The sequence below is a fragment of the Gallinula chloropus genome, assembly GCF_964237585.1.
Source record: "Gallinula chloropus genome assembly, chromosome: 2".
Taxonomy (NCBI): Eukaryota; Metazoa; Chordata; class Aves; order Gruiformes; family Rallidae; genus Gallinula; species Gallinula chloropus.
Window position 1 is genome coordinate 37,564,687 of NC_140086.1, and position 21,319 is coordinate 37,586,005.

Sequence of the window (21,319 nt, forward strand, 5' to 3'; positions counted from 1 at the left end):
AGTGCCACATCCCAAACAATGCAAATAAGGTGTATTTAAAAAAACAAATTAGCCTCATTTTTTACTTGGTTGTAAATGGAAATCACTGGGGCTGTGCTGCTCAGCATTGCTTGGAGGGTTCTACAACAGCTGATCTTTGCACTATGAGTGATGCAAAGAAACTGCTCTGTGTAAAGCTGCCTCACCCCTCCAACCCCCCCCCCCCCAAAAAAAAAAAAAAAATGAAATACCAAACGTTGTGAAGGGTTTAACTTCTGTTTCCACCCCCGTGTGTGATACCACATTTATAAGCAGTGAGCAGAAGAGCAGCTGGCACAGCTGCACAGCGCCATCCTGGCTTTTCCAGGCACGGGCAGCACTCCTATTTCTGACAATCCTCGGGCTTAGAAAGCATTTACTTTGGCACAGCAGCCTGGCACCTGGCTTAAGGGATGTTCTTGTTGGTTGCAGGACACACCGTGCCGGGGAAGTCACCAATGGACTGTGGACACTTAGCTGAGAGCAGCGAGGAGATCTCCGGCCCCGGTGCAGAGCCCGATTCCCTGCTGCCTTCTGCTGCCAGCAGCCATCCCTGCCCAGCCTCGGCGGCGGCGGGGCAGCGGGCCGGGGCAGCTCCGGGTCGGCCTGCCGCTGCCAATGCCGCTCGAGAGCGCAGCCGGGTTCAGACCCTGCGCCATGCCTTCCTCGAGCTGCAGAAGACTCTCCCCTCTGTGCCGCCTGACACCAAGCTCTCCAAGCTGGATGTGCTCCTCCTGGCCACCACCTACATTGCACACCTCACTCGCAGCCTGCAGGATGAGGAAGAGTCACCGGGAGAGGGCTTGGGTACCCTCAGAGGGGATGGATACCTCCACCCTGTCAAGGTAGGAGAGCTGAGGAGCAGCTACCACCTTCCCTCAGAGCAGAATTAACTTAGTGTTAAAGGTACTTAGATGAAACTAAAGCTTTCAGGCTTATTTACCCTGCTAGAGTGAATGCATGAGAAGGCTGCCTAGATTAAAAGCTGCATCTAGGTGCGCGGGGCCTGACAGAAATGTCCCAGAGCTTTGTCCCTCTGGCATCGGCACTTTGCACAAAACCATCAAATACCCAGTGGGACTTGGTCCCTTGGAATTGAAGGTGGAGAGCAGCACCGGAGGAGTACCAGCACCTCCTCAGTCCCTGTATAGAAACCTTGGTGATCCTCCACCAACGCCATTGGAAGCGGCTGTAGGGGATGTGTGTGGTTGAGGTGATGGGCTGTCCCACGGCAGCGACCTCAGCCACAGCTGGTCCTGCTCTGCTTCTCATGCTGAGGTAGCTGAAGTGTGGGAAGTGGCATTCGTTACTGGCCATGTGTTAATTCTTTCTATGAAGGCGCTTTTCTGATGCATTCGTTTCATCTAGTTGTGTATGTTGTTGTTTTTCTTCCCTTTGTCAAAAAATATCAGGGCAACACAGAAGGGGAACTGCTCTGGGGGGTGGCCTGGGGCTGGCAATGGGTTTCACAGGCACTGCTCAGTGACTGACAGGGCTCTTAATGCCATAGCATGTCTTCCTTGGCTTTGGTCTCAGGGAGTGAGACGGAGCTCTGGGGTGCTTGGGCTTCTTCCTTCTCCCCCCCCCCCCCCCCCCCCCCCCCCCCAAGTCTGATGAATTCAGAATGATTTACTTGAAATTACTTCACAAATTAATTTTTAATTCCTATAAAGTGGCTAACTCAGAGTTTCTTGTTCACGTTGTTGGTCGCTGTGAAAAGCGTGAGATTAACTGAGGCTTCTGAGGCCATTTAAACGATTAACAGGCTCATTAAGAAAGCAAAACCTGTACATCAATTAGAAGATGTCAGTAATTTAAGAAACAAATACTACCATGATGTATTTCAAAATAAGCTTTTGTTAGTTCCCTTGGTCTGAGTAAAAGGACACAGGTCTTCTCTGGGACTTGCCACCAGATGCCAACTATGACTGGCAGAAAAATACTTGTAAATGGTTATTATGGTGGTTAAATGATCCAGATGTTCATTTTCCCGGCCACCAGGATGCATCAATACTGGATTCATCTAGTGATTATTTTTTAAATAATCTTTATTTATGTGCTATTTACCTGTATTTAATTTTGTAGGGATTCCATAAGTCCAACCAATCTTCCTAATATTCCTGTAGTAAATTTATTTTTCAGTTAGCACTAGAACAGATGTGTCACAGACAAATGGTAGCACACGCTTCACAAAACCCCCAAAATCAACCCTGAAGTGCAGGGGATGAGACAACCGATACAGATACGTATTTTAACTACCTTCAGGCACAGTAAATCCATGTAGTGAGGAAAGTAAAACACTTGTGTCCAGTTGCATGTACACCGGGGAAAAAAAACCCAAGCCAACAGTTAATGACTTTAAAGTCAGATGTCTCATTGGTGACAAATTCATATCATCACTCTTGACATAAAAAAACTGAGTGAGACTTTCCAACGGAGAAGATGTTGCTGCTCTGTGTTCAAATAGAAGAGCCAAGATGTAACTGCAGCATTAAGCCCCTCTAGTTTTTTAGAGCTCCTTCATTACCCACAGGAAAGGTGCCAGCCTGTTCCCAAAAGCCTCTTAAAACCCATTGTATTCTTTTGGAACAATGTCCTGGCAGTGTTTCAGGGGTGTTTTGCACCCGATGTGTGTGGTAAGTTGTCTCTTCAAATTCTCATAATGAACATGGCACGTCAAGCTGGAGCTGAATGCTTCCTCCCATGAGAAGGGCACTTGGCTGTTCTTGCCCTCACTGCAGGGCCGCTGCAGTAACTTGCTCCAGGTCACAAACCCGAGGTGTAAGAACAAGTATTTAACACTGACATAACCAATTATTCCAATGATCAGTGGACAGAAAGATGGATTGTCCCATCTGAAGTCATTTGGGCTGCTGAAGACCAAGAAGCTGTCAGTGCTGAAGGCAGCCAAGGAGCACTGATGTTAAATTCCCTTGAGCGCAGTCTCAGTGACCCTGCTGCAGTTGGTGTCTTGGGGGCTGGACAGCATGGATGTGTAACCACAGAGGGATGTGATCTCCACAGGTGTGGGTGTATCCCTGTAGTATCACTGGCACCGCCAGAGGAATGCTGTGGTTTAATGCTACCAACAGAGCAGCTACCACACAGACTGTGTGGTAGGACAGCTGCTCGGCATGACTTACTCCTGTGGGATGGGTCCTGGGGGGTTTAGGAGCTGTGCCTCACCCCTAAGTACCAAATACACTGGTTCCCTTACCATCTTCTAATGATGCTTTCAACAAATGACAGCAGTTTCCTGTTTTCCCACGCTGTGATTTCACCAGCCTGCGCCGAGAGCTGCGTTCAGGCTGCGGGGTGTGCGGGTGTCTCAGCACTGTGCTTCTCTCTTCTCCTGCAGAAGTGGCCGATGCGTTCCAGGTTGTACATTGGAGCTACGGGACAGTTTTTGACTCACTCGGCACAAGGAGACAGCGCAAACCAAGGGGAGACATCAGCAGCTTCACAACTCTAATCTCCCTTCTTGCTTCAAAAAAAAAAAATCATTATTTATTACACCTTATATATATTTAAGTTAAAAAATGATATCTACAGACAAACCATAATTCCCGACATACTGTTTGTAGAAGAGAAGGAATTGACTCTTAAGTGTAATTAATACCTCATTAAGTTAATGTGATGCGTGACTGGTTTCTGTTGTAGAGGACATTGCTGGGACCTGAACTGGGAGATTAGGAGAAGGTGACTGTGGTCAGTGCCAACATGAGGGCAGCCAGAAGGGCAGAGCAGGTACCAGGCAGAACAGGTAACCTCATCTGTCCCCTGTGGGAGAAGCGGTGAATGGGCACGCTGCAGGAGTGAGGGAAGAAGGAGAGATGCTGGGCCGGTTAAGTACACAGCCATAGGGGTTTGACCAAAAAGCAAAGGGCAAGTCTACAACCAGCATTGGAAATAGGGCGCTGCAGGAAGCTGATGGCAAAAACCCCACCGACCACAGTCGTCAGGTCAGGGCTTCATCCTTCAGATAGTCTTAAATGTATGTAGTTATTTGTGACAGACAGCGGGGGTGCATGTTCCCTTCAAGCAAGAATGTGCCGAGAGATCTCCTGCGTACGCACAGCGCTACATACCCCAGACACAAACTGCTCTGTAGAGTATTGCTTGTATTGATCCATACGACTGTGTTGCATGTTGTGGAGTGTTGAAGTGTTACAGCCACTCGCCTGCTCGACGTACCAGGGCTCTTTTCTCTGTGGGTTGGTGCACTCGAGGAAAAGAGCCCTAAGAGCCGGCTCGTTCATAGCACGTTGTTCACCGACACCCAGGCAAGAAAAGCTGAACCTAAACGCACAACTGCCACCTGATGTATCTGTTCTGTAGAACACTGTACTTCTCATAGTTTGTTACTGCTGAGGTGCACATCTTATTAAATATTATTCGGTGGACATCATGTGCTAATTACTGACTTGCAGTGTCTGTGTGGGGCTGATTGTTTCTAACAGTGATATTCTGCCTTTGTAGTAACTTCTTTCTGAAGGCTTCACCGTTTAAATTATAAAACTGCATTTAGAAAGAAGGGAAACAAAAATATGAGCAAGAACAACCATTTTATATGCTTTAAAAAAAAAAACAAACCCATCATGTTACTGCTTTTGTTCCTGAGTTAAGCCTGTGCTGCCTTTCAGAGCATGTTGTTGTAAATGGAGCGTCCAGTCCCACAGAACACCGGGCCTCTGGTGTAAGAACGTGGGTGAAAACAAGCAGAGACAACAGAGAGCTGGGCAAGCCATGGAAGACAGGGGAGAGCTGTAAAGCAGGGTAAACTCTGGAACTCACCTCCACCCCTGCAGGTTTCTAAGCTTTTAACAAGGTTATTCTTTCAAAGAGTAAAAATACTTTAAAGTATTTTAAATATAGATAAGCTATTACTTAAGCTCTTTTAGGCATATATTTCTTATTTAGCATTTTAAGTGGTTTATTGTGAGAATTATGTAACCAGAGCACTGTTCAACAATGCAAACTACTCCCAAACCCCAAAACATTCAAAAGGCAGTTTTACATTGAGAAGTATCTATGGTTATATAAAGTTGTCTGCCTCTTTATAAAGAGCTGCACTCGCTAGCATAAGGGTGCTGGTTACTTCACAGGCTCTTAAATAATATACCTGGAAGGGACAGAAGTCAAGAAAGAAAGAAACAAAAATATAGGAAGGGAAGGCATGCTCCCACTTTTTAAAGGCTTTTTCCATTAAATGTAATGGAAAGATTCTGACTGCCTATTTATGAAATAGGCATGAAACAGGGGTAGGAGTAAGGGTTAGAAATGGGGAAAGTCATGAATGGTTTGGAGAAAACATTAAACTAACAGAGGGTACACTTAGACATATGAGGAAGAAATTCTTCCCTGTGAGGGAGGTGAGGCCCTGGCACAGGCTGCCCAGAGAAGCTGTGGCTGCCCCCTCCCTGGCAGTGTTCAAACCCAGGTTGGATGGGGCTTTGGGCAGCCTGGTCTAGTGGGGGGTGTCCCTGCTCATGGCAGGGGGTGGAACTACGTGGGCTTTGAGGTCCCTTCCAACCCAAACCAGTCTGTGGCTCTATGACAGCACCAAAAAAGATCAACTTTGCACGGCTCTGACTTGGGAGAGGTGAGACCTGTGGCACTTTAAGGCTGAAACCCCTGGGGTTCGCTAAGGATACCGCTGTGCGCAGGACCGGGCAGGAAGCAACTGCTCCCACCAGAGGTGGTCTCGTTAACTGTCGTTCCGCGCCTGCGATAAACCCTCCCGATTTCTCTTCCGCCGCCCCACCAACTGCCCCACCAAGGCAGCGCGCCGCCCTCGCGGCCAGCCCCCGCGGGCCGAGAGGCTGCTGTCAGCGGCGGCACGGCACGCAGCCAAACGGGCCGCCTTCCCCTCAGGGCTTCCGGGCCTCGGGGACGGGAGCTGCTGGGTCGGCGGCGGCCTGAGGGCCGGAAGCCGCGGCGCCGGGACGCCTGTGCCACCCGCGGGCCAGGCGCCGGGGGGCTGACAGGTCACAGGCAGGGCGGGCGCAGACGCCGCCGCGGTGCCGCCACCACCACCGCCACCACGTCCCCAATCCCGCCTCGCGCGTGCGCAAGTGAGCACAGCCCCGCCCCGCCGGAAAGTGCCGCGCGCTTTCCCCGCCCCTGGCGCGCGGCCTATTTAATGGAATCCCAGGGGGGGCCGCTCCCTCTTTCCGCGTGCCCAGCGGCCACGAGGAGCTGCGCGCGAGCCCTGCCGGGCGGGGAAGGGAAGGACCCCGGAATATGGCGCCTGCGGCGGGGCGCCTCGGGCCCGCCGTGCCCGCGCGGGAGCACCGCTCGGCAGTGGCGGGAACCGCCGGCAGCCGTGTGGCTCGCAAGCTGCTCTGTGAGCGCCTCGGCCCCCGGGGTGGGAGCGGCACCTCGGGTCCCGTCCCGCTGCGGCAGCGGCACGCCGCGGGTTTGCTTCCCCCGGCGCCTGGGGAGCGGCCGGCTCAGCCCGCCCCGGACTTGGTGCCGCGGCTCCTCGCTCCTCGCCCACGCTCGCCTCAACAGCGGAGTGATGCCCGGTTGGTTTCTTCCCGGCGGGAGGGAGGCCGCTCCCCGCCGTGTAATGTAAGAAAGCCCGTTCTGACGCTTGGAGTCCGTTGGCGCGATCTCGAGGGTTGAGGGGATGGCCTGCTGGCGCTGTGTCCCAGCAGCGTGAGCCACCGCTTAGAGACAAGCGACTGACGGCCCCGTGGTGCCGCCGTGCCCGGTTTCGGTTGCCGGGCGTACCGGCAGCTGCCTCGCTCCGTGTGCTGGAGCTGCGTGGATCACGCTGATGCCTGCCAGCCACGCAGGCTTTCCAGGGGGGCGGGTGCATCTTCTGAGGCCAAGACGGCCCTAATGAGCGTGCCCTGCTACCGCACTGGCCGGCCGTTGTGGCTGCTGATGTTTAATGTGGCTCATCATGTCGTCAAAGTAATGACAGCTCGGACAGCCACGGGCACTTGGTTTTGCTGATAAATGACTTAGCGGCCCAAGCATGTCCTAATTCCAAAGATAAATTACCTCTCTGCCTGTGGGGAGTTTGGCAGGTGCTGTATGGTGACCCTGGCTGTGCCCTCTTCGGGTTGTAAACCCTGATCCAGAATGGTGGGTTCGGGCAGGGACGGGGCCCCAGGGGCCTGGGCAGGCTGTGGTGATGCTCTGGCTGTGGCCAGTCCTGACCTTCAGTTCAACCGATAAGAAGATGTGTCAGCGAGCTCCCCAGAGCATGGTGTGTGAACTCGGGCTGAAGGCTGTACCCTGCTGGGGTACTCCTCTCCCTGGCGATAGCTCTTCGTTAGGAGAGGTGTAATTGTGCTGCTGTCAGTCATTCTTCATACTGGAGCTTGCTTTAGATAAGGGGCCATGTCTCTGTTTAACCTTGACCTCAGTTGGTGCTGCCTGTACTCTCCTCCCCAGGTGACCGCAGTACCAGCAGTGTGAGGCTGCCCAGCATGTTCCTCCTTTAACTGGATTACGTTCCCCGAGTAAACATGCTCTGGGCTGCTGGCTTAGCAGAGGAGCTCTCAGAATCAAATGCCTTTTATCTCTCTTTGTTGTTTCAGGCAGCAAGTGAAGTTGAGAGATGAGTTTGTTTCCAGCTTTGGAATGTTTAATGTCGATGCTGCCATGCTGTTACTTTGCAAGCAGAAAGATGTCATGTGAATTCTGGAGCTAAAGAAGTAATTATTTCCTGTTGTACTTAATGTTGAAGAAGGCCTCCTGAACTCTACATCTGTATTTCTGAAGCTGTTCTAGGGCTTGCAAATTCCCTTACAGATGGAACAAGGAGGACTGTGACTGTTTGCCTGTAGGGTTAAGAGGGTGAAATTCTAATGAAAGGTATTAGGACAGATATGAAACCTCTAAGACTTGCTCCCCACAACAAAGCAGGTGCAGTCCAAGAATCCTGAAGAAAGGAGGAGGGGTTGTGAAAGGATCAGAGGACAGAGTTTTTAACTGGGGATAAAACCAAGGCTTCTGCTTTTAAGAATTAGCAGGTGCTAGTTTGAAGCAAGAGACTTGAGGTGAAAAGCAGTGCGTACAAATCACTGCCCCTACTGGCACTTATCTCCGTCAGTCTGTTGGAGTGTATTCCAGAGGGAAGGGAAACGATGGCAGTTGCCCTTCCTCTAGAAAGACAGTTGGCATCTGAAGCCTGGATATAACAACAGGGAGGGGCTGGCATGTTTGTGCCCAAAGAGCTGCTGTGCTCCTGGCAACCCCAAACCCATTCTGTGCCTAACCATTAAACAAGGTCCTGCTCTGGTGTGTAGGAGCACATCTCTTGAGAGACACCGAGCAGTCCCTTCTGTTTGATACCTGGATAGAGTCACAGCACTTGTACTGCAGGCAGGAGCCTACTGCTGGCATAGTGATGATAACTCTTTGCCGTTTACCCAGCTGAATTTTGTGATGAGCAATGTTGTATCTGATGTGCCAGCTAATTAGTAAGGCTTTTCCAATTTGATTTGTTGCCATCATTTCTGATCTTGCCTATTATTTTAAAGCTGCTATGACAGGTCAGATGAACTTAGCCGCTGTCTTCGAGCCTCCTGTATGCACACACAGCCAACACCAGACTCCCTCTGCTTCTGGAAGTACAGGTGTTGAAGAAGGTAAGCTGCTTTGTTACTGTGATACTCTGTTACTCCGGCTCCAGTGAGCTAGGCTGGCTGGTGAAGGCCCCAACTGGCCCTGTTTGCTGCTGCCTGGAGCTGAACTGGTTTACAGCAGCTGAAGGTGTGGCTGGTCAGTCAAGGACACTAACTTGGACTAGTGACCGAGTCTGCTGCCCTTTGCTTGTGGTACTGCTGCCAGTCTTCTAGTTTTCGCTTAAAACTTCATGGGAGGAACTGGGGAGGAGGGATAAAACTGAGGGGGAAGGATAAAAAGCTGTGGTTTTGCAGGATTGTTTTCCCTGAGGGTGTGCACTCCTTTATAATGCTTGTCAAAAATTGTGATTTGTAAAGAATTCTGTTTAAACCTGTTCTAGAAGTAATCTTGCTGGCATAATGATGAAATCTTTGCCGTTTACCCATCTGACTCTTTTTTGATGAGTATCTTTAAATCTGAAATGCCAGTAAAGTTAATAACTGTGCATAAGATTGATTAAACATACAGAAATATGACTAACTTATTTTGAATCTTTATTTTGTTTTCAAAACAGCAACCTGAAATGTGGAGCTGTAATGCACTGGAAATGCTTTCATGGCCCTTCTGGCTCTCAGATATACTGCTTGGCTCACTTGTAAAGCAGAGGAGAAGCTGTTTACTGGAAATCTGTGAATACTCTTGAAATGGAGTTCAGGTAAGAGTGTCACTTTAGAAAGGCAAGCAGCCTAGTGGGGACACTTAGAACTTGGCATGAATGTTTAGGTGTACCAAACTGAGCAAAACTGAATAAATCAAGGGTTAAAATATGTAGAAAAAGTGTGTCACCTTGTCTAAATGAGTTACAGTGTTAGTGGTGGCAGCTTTTCTGCTTATTTCCAAGGCAGTGTGTGTAGGAATAAAACCTTAGATTCTGTTTTCAGTGATGTGGGTTGTTTTTGTTGAGGCTATAGCAGTAGCATCACCATCCTGCTGGGTGGCATCCTGGGTAGGAGTTCACACCAGACCTTCAGTATTCAGCTTGTCCAGATCTGACAGGAAGTCTGTACACTTTTTTTCCTGCTTTTTTTATGAACACAGACCCGGATGTAAAACTTGCTCAGTGTTCTGCCTACTGTCATGTCTTGGAGTTGATAAAATAGAAGGTCCACAGTTGGAGCAACAGACTCTTATCTCATCTACCATGCCACTCTTATACTTGGTTTTGCAGTGAGGTAGAGTAGAACTCACTGAGCTGCCTACCTACCAGGTTGTCTAGTAATGTTCTTTTGCTGTTCCTGTAGGGTTCTGCTATCCCCTGCAGTCTGTATGAAGTACTGCTGAAGTACTGGTTTATTTTCTGTTTGCAGGAGCACACAGGAATTCTGGTCTATTATTATGTTCCTGTCATGTAAAACTAAGATGCAGAACGTCAAGCAGTATGGGGATACTTGTATACCTTTTAGAACATGAATAATAATTTAAGAAAGTTAACTCACACTAAAAAAACCTGACTTCTAATGTACTTCAAACTATTAACACTCAGGTGATACATTAGAAAAGCAACACAAGAGAATGGCACAGAGTTAACATAGTTTAAATCAAGCAGTCGATTCTAAAGTGGCTTAATTATTACTTGTAGTTGTCTCAAAACCTGTCACTTCACTGTGGGTGAACAGTGGTAGCAAGGAAAAGAAGTTCAGGTTGTGGGTGTATTCCATGATGAAGGCATCACTCCTGCCTCCAACCACCACTCCCCAAACCTTGCGATTGAACCTCACCAGCTCCATTCCTTCACAGAACACCACTGCACTCTTAAAACACAGAAAACTTCCAGGTGTGTGTTTTTAACTGCAGCCTCCCAAAAGGCTCAAGTAGAAGCTTCAGGCTTTACTTGTAAGTGGAATTTTCACTCCTCATTAGTGTTAGTGTGAATTCCTGGGCCATATGCACCAATAAACTTCAGGAGTTGATGGTGACACTGCCGTAGGTAACTATCTCTCTGTTGTAGGCTGTGCTCATCACTGAGGTCAAATGGAAAGACAGGATTTGGTGCTATGCATAATACAGACTTGCCTAGGAGAGAAGAAACCAAGACATGCTAAAAGACTTGATAAACTCTTGCTACAACTTCAAAGGAGAAAAAACTGACACTATGTAGTAACACAATCTTGTATGTTACCATGTAAATGTTGCCTCATCATTGTCTCACTGCAAAGCCTGTGTGTGAACAAATGTGACTGGTGCTATTAGATAAACAAAGCAATCACCCTCAACCTGTGTCCTCTCTTTCCTTCTGGAGGGAAATCTGTCTGTTGTTGAACCTGGACCAATGTTATAGGAGTGCTACCACACATAAAGCATGAGGGCTTGGTGCTGGCCTGAGGCCTGGTTACGTACAGCACTGAGACTTGCTGCAGTCAGCTGAAAGGCTTTTCTGATACTGGTCTTAAACAGTGGAAATCCTGGACTTTGATCCGAAATTAACTGTTACTGCAAGCAGCTGACAAAACTTCCTTCAAACTGCCAAAATATGAAAGTGATGTAACCAAGACTAAAGGCTGGTTTATGCTACTTACCGTGTTTTAGGGTAAGGGATGATTCGAGTAACAAAATGGCAATCAATGCATCTTCCTCAAGTACTTTCCTCCTTAAACTTAGTTTGGTATGAGCCTTAGACAGTGAAATCCTGAGAGAGGCACAGAAGCAGGTCAGAAATAAAAAATACTGCAGGCAGGAACACAGTATGTAGTGCCCTGTTTGAAGCACTTCTGTAAACTGAAGCTAACCCTGGAGTGGGTTTTCCCTGTACTTTAGGTGTGTCCTACACTCATCACCAACAAAGGCTGTGTTGTTATGCATGACTTGTCCTATGAAAGCAGTGGAACTTGGCATGTTAGTGGTAATACATTTGTGGCTTGCATGACACAAAGCTGTGATAATTTAAATCTGATTTTTGTTTTATAGATAGCTTTAATAGGGATAGTTGTGTATTAAATAATTTCTTTTGCCTGGCAGAGTTCTTTGTACTTTACAACATCAATATATAAAATAAATGGTATTTATAAAAGGTAAATAAGATTCTTTATGCTTGAACTTTTCAAAACTTAAGACTTGTCTTCATTTCTACTTAACAAGCTCTTGAGCAGGTTAGCACAATTTCCATTGGAAATGTAAATGTTTACCATGAAAAGTAGGACCTACAAAATTTTTAGTGCAGATGCTGATAGTGTTGATCCATGAACAGAATCTCTTCTCACTCTGCGACTTGCAAGATAGTAACCCTGAATGAGGTTCTCTGCTTCTGAACTCAGCTCAACATGAAGATTCTTAGCAAACAGAATAAACTAGAGACAGGACATGCACTTTTAATATATAAAGCAAGTTGTCACTGCTCAGCTATGCATAAGGGTAGTTCTCAGGTACTAAACTGAATCATTGTTAATTGTATGAGAGATACTGACAGTTTATTTAGAATGGAATATAAACTTTTACTACTGACAGTAAACTGTTCTTGACAAAAGTGTGTATTGGAGATCCATTCTGGATGTTAACCCAGTATGTTTTTCAGAAACAAGAGCAAGCAATTTATTATGCTGGCTCTTTTAAAGAGCTAAAGCTAATTGCATCAGTGATCCTGTGAGTGCTACTGGGAATATGGAGGGGGAAAGGGTGGGAAGTGGGTATTAACAGGTTTAAAACTAAGCAATTGGAATGTGATTCCAGAAATAATATGATATTCCCAAGTATAGTGCAGTTCTGAATTACTGGGTAGTATCTCTACCTCCTCATAATCCTGCATTCTGAACTGCTGTGAGACTTCGTACAGCGTGGCTTCAGGATTAACGGCTTTTTTCAAGATGTGATGCACCAGAGAAGAGACCTGACACGAAGGGAACTCATTGTATATCAAAAGCCCAAAAACATCTAGAAGGTTAGATGGAATCAAGTTCATATCCTAAAGGGAGGACACAGAGAAACAAAATTGGTGAGGCCCTGGCACAGGCTGCCCAGAGCAGGTGTGGCTGCCCCCTCCCTGGCAGTGTTCAAGGCCGGGTTGGATGGGGCTTTGGGCAGTGTCCTAGTGTGGGGGGTGTCCCTGCCTGTGGCAGGGTGGTGGAACTAGATGATGTCTTAAGGTCCCTTCCAACCTAAGTCAGCCTATGATTCTTTGATTATACTATGTAACAATTATTTTGGCCTTTTGACTTGTAGAAGCATTGGGGGGAAAAAATGCGGTCTGAATTGTTTTGATATCCATAGATCTAGAGTCCTGCAAGATTATCTAATGAATTAGCTGTAATATATGCAGTAAAACTTGGTTTCAATATTATTTGTCAGAAGCTATTCTGAATATAGTAATTGCCACCTCCTTTTAGGAAAGCTAGCTTATTTTAGGAGGTGACTAAATCAAGTAAGTTGTGACTTTGGGAATTACTAACATTGTTTTCATTATTTTCTAAGTTGAAATAACCATAAACACAAATGACTGCAACAGTGTGCAGTTACTGGCATAATGAGGCACATGCATTACCATCTGTCCAATTAAAAAGTTATCCTTTTGGATGTGTTTCTTTGAGGAAGAATCCACATCTACAAAAGACCAAAAATTGGTCTGAACTGAAATGGTAACTTGTTGGTCAGCCTCTTCTCCATACTTCTTCCCAGGAATGAATACTGTTGTTGCTCTGCTCTCTAGCACTAGGATAGGACAAAATACGTCAATCATGTAATTGATCTTGTTTAACTATAAATTCTACTTCCCACATTGTCATAATAAATACATAATCCTGACTTTTTGCATGAGTCTGGCATTTCCACACTGGCAGACCTGAGGAATGTGTATATGAGTGCCTGAAGCCTACAATTTATGATCTAGCTGCCTAAAGAAGTGTGACAAATACACCTATATTGCTGTCTAGTAATTGTTCTGTCAATCAGTGGATCACTATAGTGTAGCCTGTAGCTGACAGGACCTTTTTTGTCCTTGTTTCTCAAGTGGATTTGTTAAAAATAGCTAATGGATTTCCCCAGCATTTGAGGAAAAAGCCCAGCCATCATTTTGCACATTTGTTTTGTTCTGTCCCCTCACTGGTTAGTAGGTGTGACATTACCGGACTGTAGGAGCTCAAGTTTATCCTTTTTATATGAAGATAAGTCTCCTATGTAACAGACACCACCCTTTGCCAGCACAGCACTGCAAGCCTGGATACTAGCGCTTCCAGTTCCATGTGTATCTTTGGACACAGAAGGGAAGATCTCACTGGAAGGTGGGTGTCGTATGCCACGAGGCAGAAGACATAAGCTGTAATTCAGAAGCCTAGAGGAGTAAATAATTCTGTCAGTCATAAATTATTATTCAGCTTGAAAAACAACCATACTGTGCTTAATGGTACTTGTCTGTGTTAACACTCACTGGGAAATAGCAAAAAGCCCTTAACGTGAAACCAGTGTCAAAACCAAATGCTTGAAGTAGCTTGGAATACAAAGGTAAAAGCCCCAGTGTTCTGCCCAGCCACTGCTAACAGGACTGTCTTTGACAGACTGAAGGTGTGAGGCAATCATGGTTTGCAACAGGAGTAATCACAGTAGTCTTGTATTTTAACCCCATGTTGTTAAGCCCTGTTTCTATTCTAGAGAAATAGTGATTTGAAAGGGTAGAGGATTAGTAATCCTGGGCATCTGGGAACCAGCAAGCTCTGCCTGCCTGTGTTAACACCCAGTTCTTTCTGAGAAAGTGGACACAGGATTCCTTTACATCCCCCAGCCTGTGCTCTTCAGCAGCACGTTGTCTGGTTCCACAGTCAAAGGCTGATGTTTTCAAGACCTCCGAGCATGATTTATCCTACTATAAATAACTGAGGCAATTATTAATTAAAACTGGTATTAATAAAATGGCTATCATGCCAAGAGGAATATGATGGATGACTGGATGTTGTATTGGGGGACATGGTTTAGTGGGAGCTAGTAGTAATAGGTGAATGGTTGGACTGGATGATCTTTTGGGTCTTTTCCAACCTTGATAATTCTGTGATTCTGTGATGTAGGAAATGCCTACAGGCTACTGACTATAAAATACATGCAAGACAGTACTGACCAAGTTTCACAGTGGGCAACTGTGCTGTTAGTAACCAGATGTTTTGATTCTCAAAGCACTCAAAGTTCCTATGATTTCTCTTACGAATTCTTACATTTAACCCAGGAAAAAAGCCAACTCTGCAGCCCACATTTTTTCAAATTTGAATTTCTACAGCTACATTTTGCAATGGTTAAGAAAGTATTTTTTCCACAACAAAATATTAATGAAGACAGGCTGAGAGAGTTGGGCTTGTTCAGCCTGCAGAAGAGAAGGCTCTGGGGAGACCTAATTATGGCCTACTGATACTTAAAAGGGGTTTACAGGAAAGTGAGGGAGGGACTGTTCACCAGGGAGTATAGTGGCAGGACAAGGGGCAATGGCTTCAAGCTGAAAGAGGGTAGGTTTAGGTTAGACATTAGGAAGAAATTCTTCCCTGTGAGGGTGGTGAGGCCCTGGCACAGGCTGCCCAGAGAAGCTGTGGCTGCCCCCTCCCTGGCAGTGTTCAAGGACAGGTTGGATGGGGCTTTGGGCAGCCTGGACTAGTGGGGGGGTGTCCCTGCCCATGGCAGGGGGGTTGGAACTAGATGGATTTTGAGGTCCCTTCCAACCCAAACCAGCCTGTGGTTGATTTGTTGAAGAGCTCAAAGGGGAACAAAATACATGTCACTTTCAAAGAACTTTTTCAAAAATAAAAATGAATCCTGGTTTTGAGCTGAGGAAAGACAACACAATTTTGCTTATGTTAATGTAAATTTAAAACTGAGCATCTTGTACTTTAAGTGTTGTATGAGGGGGTGAGTACATAAAATGTATCAATACAAAAAAGGTTTTATTAAGACAGCCACATTTAGGACCTACATGTAAAGATGCAGATGATGTTTGGTACCTCATCAATGTAGTTTTTATGACAAAGAGTGACAAAGTGCTATTTGTTCACACTCTGTTTATTAACTGAAAATGCCAATAGCTGGGAAGTGGTGATGAAAAGGCTTAAAGTGACACAGGATTTGAAAAGCAGAGCTGTTTGCTTTTGTCATTACTAGGTTCTGGGACAGTTTTCAGGTTTGATTTGAGAAGAATGCTTTGTCTGAGCTCTGCTAAACAGCAATCGTTATGAGAGGGGTTTATTATTAGTGAAGTTCTGATCTAAATTTATCACTTGAAAGAAATAAAAGTGTCACAGGGATAAAAACAGTGTTTTTATTAAGTCAGAACCCTGTTATTCTTCTAAAATACCATCTCTTTAATGTAATTCAGATCCTATTATCTTCATAAATACTTGCATGTTTAATTCTAAGTTACCTAAAAAAATAAGGCATCTCCTTACCTATCAATTACTAGTGTGTCACTTGTCACAATCAACAGATCCAGATAATCTGCGTTTTCTTTTTCACACGTCTGCACTAGACTCAGCAATATTGCAAGTTTAAGGGTATTGTAAGTGCCTGGTGGGACAACTTGAGAAGCAAAGATACTGGCAAGGATGGCAGTAAACCTCCAACATGAACTTGAAGTCAGTGAGAACAGATACTTAAAATTTTCACCAACAAAAGAAGGACCTAAGAAAAACAAAGTATGGGTTAACAACCACTTACAAGTTGTATGAGGAGCAGCTAATGGAACTGGGACTGTTCAGTCTGGAGAAGAGGCTCAGGGGAGACTTTACTGCTCTCTACAACTACCTGAAAGGAGGTTGTGATGAGCTAGGGGTTAGCCTCTTCTCCCAGATAACTAGCAACAGGACAAGAGGGAATGGCTGCAAGTTGCTCCAGGGGATGTTGAGGTTAGAAATTAGGAGAGATTTCTTCTCAGAAAGAGTGGTTAGGCATTGAAACAGGTTGCCCAGGGAGGTGGTGGAGTCACTGGGTGTTCAAGGGAACACTGGATGAAGTACTTAGGGGCATGGTTTAGTTAGTAGTATAATAGGTGGTAGGGGGACAGTTGGACTAGATGATCTCCTAGGTCTTTTCCAACCTTAATGGTTCTATGATAGAGCTATGCAGGTGTATTAGAACAAATCACCATTCTAGTCTTGATGCAAATCCTACAAAGAACTTACATGTTTATGTAGTAACCACAAATTCAGAATGTAAACACCTGACACTACTAATTTTACTACTATAAAGGTATCAGACACACTGCTAAAACTGATGGACTAAAGAAAGGACTAACAGACTGAAATGTCAGGTTCACATAACATACGACTCCCATGTGTCTTCCAATGGACAGGAGAGGTTGGAAAGAGAAGTTGAAGTGCAGTAAACAACTGCAGTTTCCTAGTGCAGGAGATTGGGCAAAACCCTGTATTCTCTGATAGCACCAAGCATACATTTCACACTGTTAGAGCCAAGTCCCAGAGTGGCTTTGTAATCTGGACCTCCAGGTAATAGAAAACTCTACTAATTCTCAAAATTTTGTTCTAGAACGTTTTCCAACTCTTTTAGTCAACTTCTAATGAAAACTTCTTACCATTTGATTTACAGAGCTGTATACTATTGACTTCTATGCATGCTGTAGCTTGTAAGCCATGCTGTACACAAGCTGGAATTCCTATAATCTTGTAGTGGCTTCCCATTTTCATTTTATTGGCCAGTTCATCTAGAAATTAAAAAAAAAAAAAAGATGTGGGTGGGAAAGGTAAGGGGAGAGAGTAACCTGCAGCAACTGGGTTAGGGCATAAACCCAGTTTTAAAAAGATGGTTAGAAAACTTTTCTTTACATTGTGAAAACAAATTATTTTCTTAAAAAATTATTGCAATTTTATTAATTAATTGCAGAAAACAACAGCTGGATGCCAGGTTCACCGTAATGGACTAGAGTAAAATGAAGCATGCCATTGTAATTAGTGCAAAACATAAAGGCAACACGCTGGCTGAGGTGAAGTAAATTCCTGATAAAGAGAAAAGGATGATGCAATGCACTTAAATCAAGAAAAAAGGATGATTCAATGCACTTAGTTCTGCATTGGAAAGAAAATGGACAGTTGCTTGCAAGTACATGTTCCTGCACCAAAACCTGTGGTGACACCGTTATCCATTACTGCCCTATAGAATGTTAGAGAGAGAAAAAAACCCCAACAACCCACAATAAAAAACAGATCCAAACTAATCAGATTTCAAGAGGATGCATAAAGAGCTTTGGAAACCCTTGTATTTCTGTGCATCTTATTTTTTAAAAACTCACATTCTTCGGGATTTAGAATTAGGTCCAACCAAATTAGAATCTCAAGCGTGGGACCCTGCCTAACCTCACCAATCAGTGACGCCAGTGGAAATTGAGGGCCTGCACAGCTCTCAGATTCTGGCTCACAACAAAACACACATAGTGTTGTTTTTTAAGTGTTTTGCATTATCTTGGAGCTATTTAGTTTTCCAGATATGAACTGTATATAATTCCACAGACTTTTGGAAAGTCAGGGCTAGAGGGGCGAAGGGAATTCATGGAAGTATGTTGGTGAGTTGTGGGTTTAGTTGGGTATTCACATTAGAAATCATCTGATGATTGCAGCAGAAGGGGGTGGCAGAAGCCAAAAATCCTGATGGAATGCGGGAAATGGCTAAATTGAGGAAGGATGTTGAAATGCATGAAGTCAGTACAGAGCTGTGTGGCTGAAGGGAGGAGGAAAAAACAAGCGTTGTCATGCATCCTCCCCCACCGCTCTCTTGTCACCCAGCTCATTTAATGTATTTTTCCTAAAGAACCACAGTGCAGATTATGACTTTTACCATTTTATCCAGAGAAACAGGACCCACAAGGAAAATGCAAGGGATTATTACAGTTCAATGTAAAATATTTTTGACAAAGCTCTGGAATTCAGCTTACCTCTCAAGAAAACTGTAAACGCCTGAATCCTACAGTGTGATTCAGCATTGGAATATCCTTTCAAAGTGTTAAGAACTTTTGCATCAATCATTTCAACAATTTGTTTATCTTTCAAAATAAAGGTAAAGAAGAGGTTAGTTCTCTTGGAGACAGTATAGCTTTTGTGTTTTTTTTAAATGACTGGTGTATTTTGGGGCTTTTCCGACTTAAACTTTACTTATCGTGTATTAGAACTAAGAGAGTTTTGACAGGTGTAAAAATACATCTAACAGATGTAAAAGTACATTTACCAGATGTAAAAATAGAACTACACAGACCCTACCACCAAGTACTCTAAATTTCATGTCTTCCTGCAGTGGTGAAGAACAGAGACTACACACAAAATCATTCCTCACTGTGGCAGATTCTGTAGCTCCAGGCAGATGCACTCTTATGTACCTAAAGCCTTAAAAAAAAATTCAACAGTAATTTACCAAACACAAAACGAGGACATGGCTTTCAATTTACATTTCCCATGAAGAACAGAAGTGATTAAAATACTGGGCAGTGAAACTCCAAGTTTATCATGTGTTTCTTCAGACAAGCCCTATGTTGATACAGGCTTCCACTAATTTCTAGGACCACGAGGTGGCAAAATTCCCTATTGCACATTTCCACGTGGAACAGCTTGGCTTGGCTTACAGCTGCCTCTGCTTTGCATGGAAATGACATGGAATACAGATCTTCACTACCAGAGGTGTGTTCCCTCAAAGATGTCACTGCAATTTATTTCACAGACTACTAACTTTGGGATTTCACTCTTTTATGATGTTACTGTCCCTATTACAGGAAGGGGCAAACAAAACTGCCTAATCCTGCAACAATATTAGCACTTAAGTTACATTACTCAAAGAAGTAGTTCCACAGAAGCAGGATACTCATTAAAGTAAACTTACTCTATGCTAGAAGCTTTTGCCAGTCTCCTAAGTGTACTGTGCTGTGACATTTTTATATAAACAGAAACAGTTTCCAAGGAAAAAAAAAGAAGTATGCTACTAGCTTAGCTTTTTTCCTTTCAGATAATTTATTGAATTAAATTGGTGACACATCTTTTCTCATATAAACTAGGTTCAGCATTAGGAAAATGGGTTGCTGGCATAGCTATGCTCCCCAAACATTTAAGACTGCTGAGCAACCACTGATGAGGCCCATTGATTTCAATTAATAAAATATCTCTTTCAGGCTAAGTTTCTAATCTTTGTTAGGTCATGAAAACTATTAAAGAGCTGGTTTTTTGTTTGGTTTTTTTTAACTACCTTCAGAAAATGGACAGGTTTCCTCAGTACAAAGAAATCTTGCTCCTTGTGTGTATTTTGTTACAGTTCCCATTGCAATCACTATTCCTTCACACATATAAAATCTTTGAGATGTGTAATTAAAGGGAAACGCAGAAAGACTCAGAACGTAACTTGGTAAAGGTGGTAAATGTGTTGGCTTCAGCAGCACACTAACCTAACAAGAGACACAATCACCTTAGTACTGTAAATATTTTTATTTAAAGCCACTTTACTTCACTGGACAAACACACAATGTGACATATATAGGTATTAAAATAAACCAAAGCAGAAAGGCATAAAGTGTCAAGAGTCATTAGGTTTCATATTAATTAGCTTGAAATTCTCGTGATAGGGTTGGGTGAGATTTCAAGCTATTTTAATTGCAAGTAATACTACAACCAGAGGGAAAATGGAAAGTTAATATAAACATAGCACTTGTTAACACTTCACCACACTTAAAACTTTTAAGATCTAAGTGGAGAAAAACAATGCAGGCTCACCTGGGCCTCTGTCTGCAGTTGTTCAATTAATGATAATGTCTTAATAGCTATGAAACAAACCTGTAATTGAAAAAGCATTCTATTTTAGAAAAGAACATCTAGTGGAGATAAGGGGTAACTTTTGCCTGCTCTTGGCTGTAAGTATATACTTACCGACTGAAAAACCCGTGCAGCCTGCATGGGGCTGTGAAGAATGCAGTTTCCAAGAGTCGCATCCAGCTCAGCAACATCAGAAGGATTTATTGAAATAACAAAACGATAAACAGCATAACTTTGCTTGGAGTCTGTAGGAGAAGAAAGCATCTTAAATAACGGAGATGTGTGTAAGGTTACTTCTCAGTTTAAGAGTCTACCTAGTGAGTAAGTTATACCGTTGTATCTTTTGCAGTCGTGCACGAATTTCTGAAGGCCACCACTTCTGTCAAGGTACACAAGGGCCGTTTCCCTCATTTTCTGTATTTCATGATGCATCTTCGAAGAAAGATCTTTGCAGTCTTTATCAAAATGTTGGAATAAACTGTGAAGGAATTGCCTTAGAACCGGCCATGTTACAATTCTAACAAAGGTATACATTAATAAAGCCATACACAGTTAAAATAGCCACTCCTCCAAACCATGCAATTAAGCATTTTTGAAATTCAATAGAAGGTTCTTTCCAGTGGCTGAAGCATGCTACGTTCCCAAAGTAAATTCCTGAAGAATGCTCTAGTGTTTCCTTTCTCAGTGAATTACTTCACTGCCCAATTCCCCAACCACGAAGTTAACCTTCCCTTTCTATTTTATTGGCATCAAAAGTAAGACTTAAATTTGACAGGTCAAATTTAAAATTGAAGGCAGTTGAAAGCGTTAAGCCAGGCAACATTATTCTCTTTTTTCAAATCTGCTTTTTCTACATGGTGTTACCTCCTGTAGCACCTGCTTAAGGTGTTGATCTTGCAAACATTTATTTCTATCCATGTACAGATAAGACCAGTTCCGATTCCCCAAGAGAAAACTTCTGCAAC

The 21,319-nt window shown here is 44.3% G+C and overlaps 2 protein-coding genes and 1 long non-coding RNA gene across 3 annotated transcripts; 2 read left to right on the forward strand and 1 right to left on the reverse strand.

Moving 5' to 3' along the window:
• Positions 1-476: 476 nt before the first annotated feature.
• TCF24 (transcription factor 24) lies at positions 477-3,490 on the forward strand (the record flags this gene model as incomplete). The annotated part of the gene is made up of 2 exons (XM_084260601.1): positions 477-863; positions 3,377-3,490. 2 exons carry the CDS (start codon positions 477-479, stop codon positions 3,488-3,490), a joined length of 501 nt encoding a protein of 166 aa, XP_084116727.1.
• A 4,071-nt stretch (positions 3,491-7,561) lies between these two features.
• On the forward strand, positions 7,562-9,269 carry LOC311188649. Its single transcript, XR_014617127.1, has 3 exons — positions 7,562-7,688; positions 8,517-8,624; positions 9,176-9,269. It is a non-coding gene; the product is annotated as an uncharacterized lncRNA (long non-coding RNA).
• A 719-nt stretch (positions 9,270-9,988) lies between these two features.
• MCMDC2 (minichromosome maintenance domain containing 2) lies at positions 9,989-20,786 on the reverse strand (the record flags this gene model as incomplete). Its single annotated transcript, XM_084260452.1, has 14 exons — positions 9,989-10,674; positions 11,178-11,287; positions 11,803-11,945; positions 12,383-12,556; positions 13,133-13,299; positions 13,713-13,918; positions 16,005-16,236; positions 17,147-17,275; positions 18,500-18,607; positions 18,822-18,944; positions 19,795-19,990; positions 20,316-20,375; positions 20,469-20,599; positions 20,687-20,786. The coding sequence occupies 14 exons, from the start codon at positions 20,784-20,786 to the stop codon at positions 10,508-10,510; spliced, it is 2,046 nt and encodes a 681-aa protein (XP_084116578.1). The 3' UTR covers positions 9,989-10,507.
• Positions 20,787-21,319: the final 533 nt, after the last annotated feature.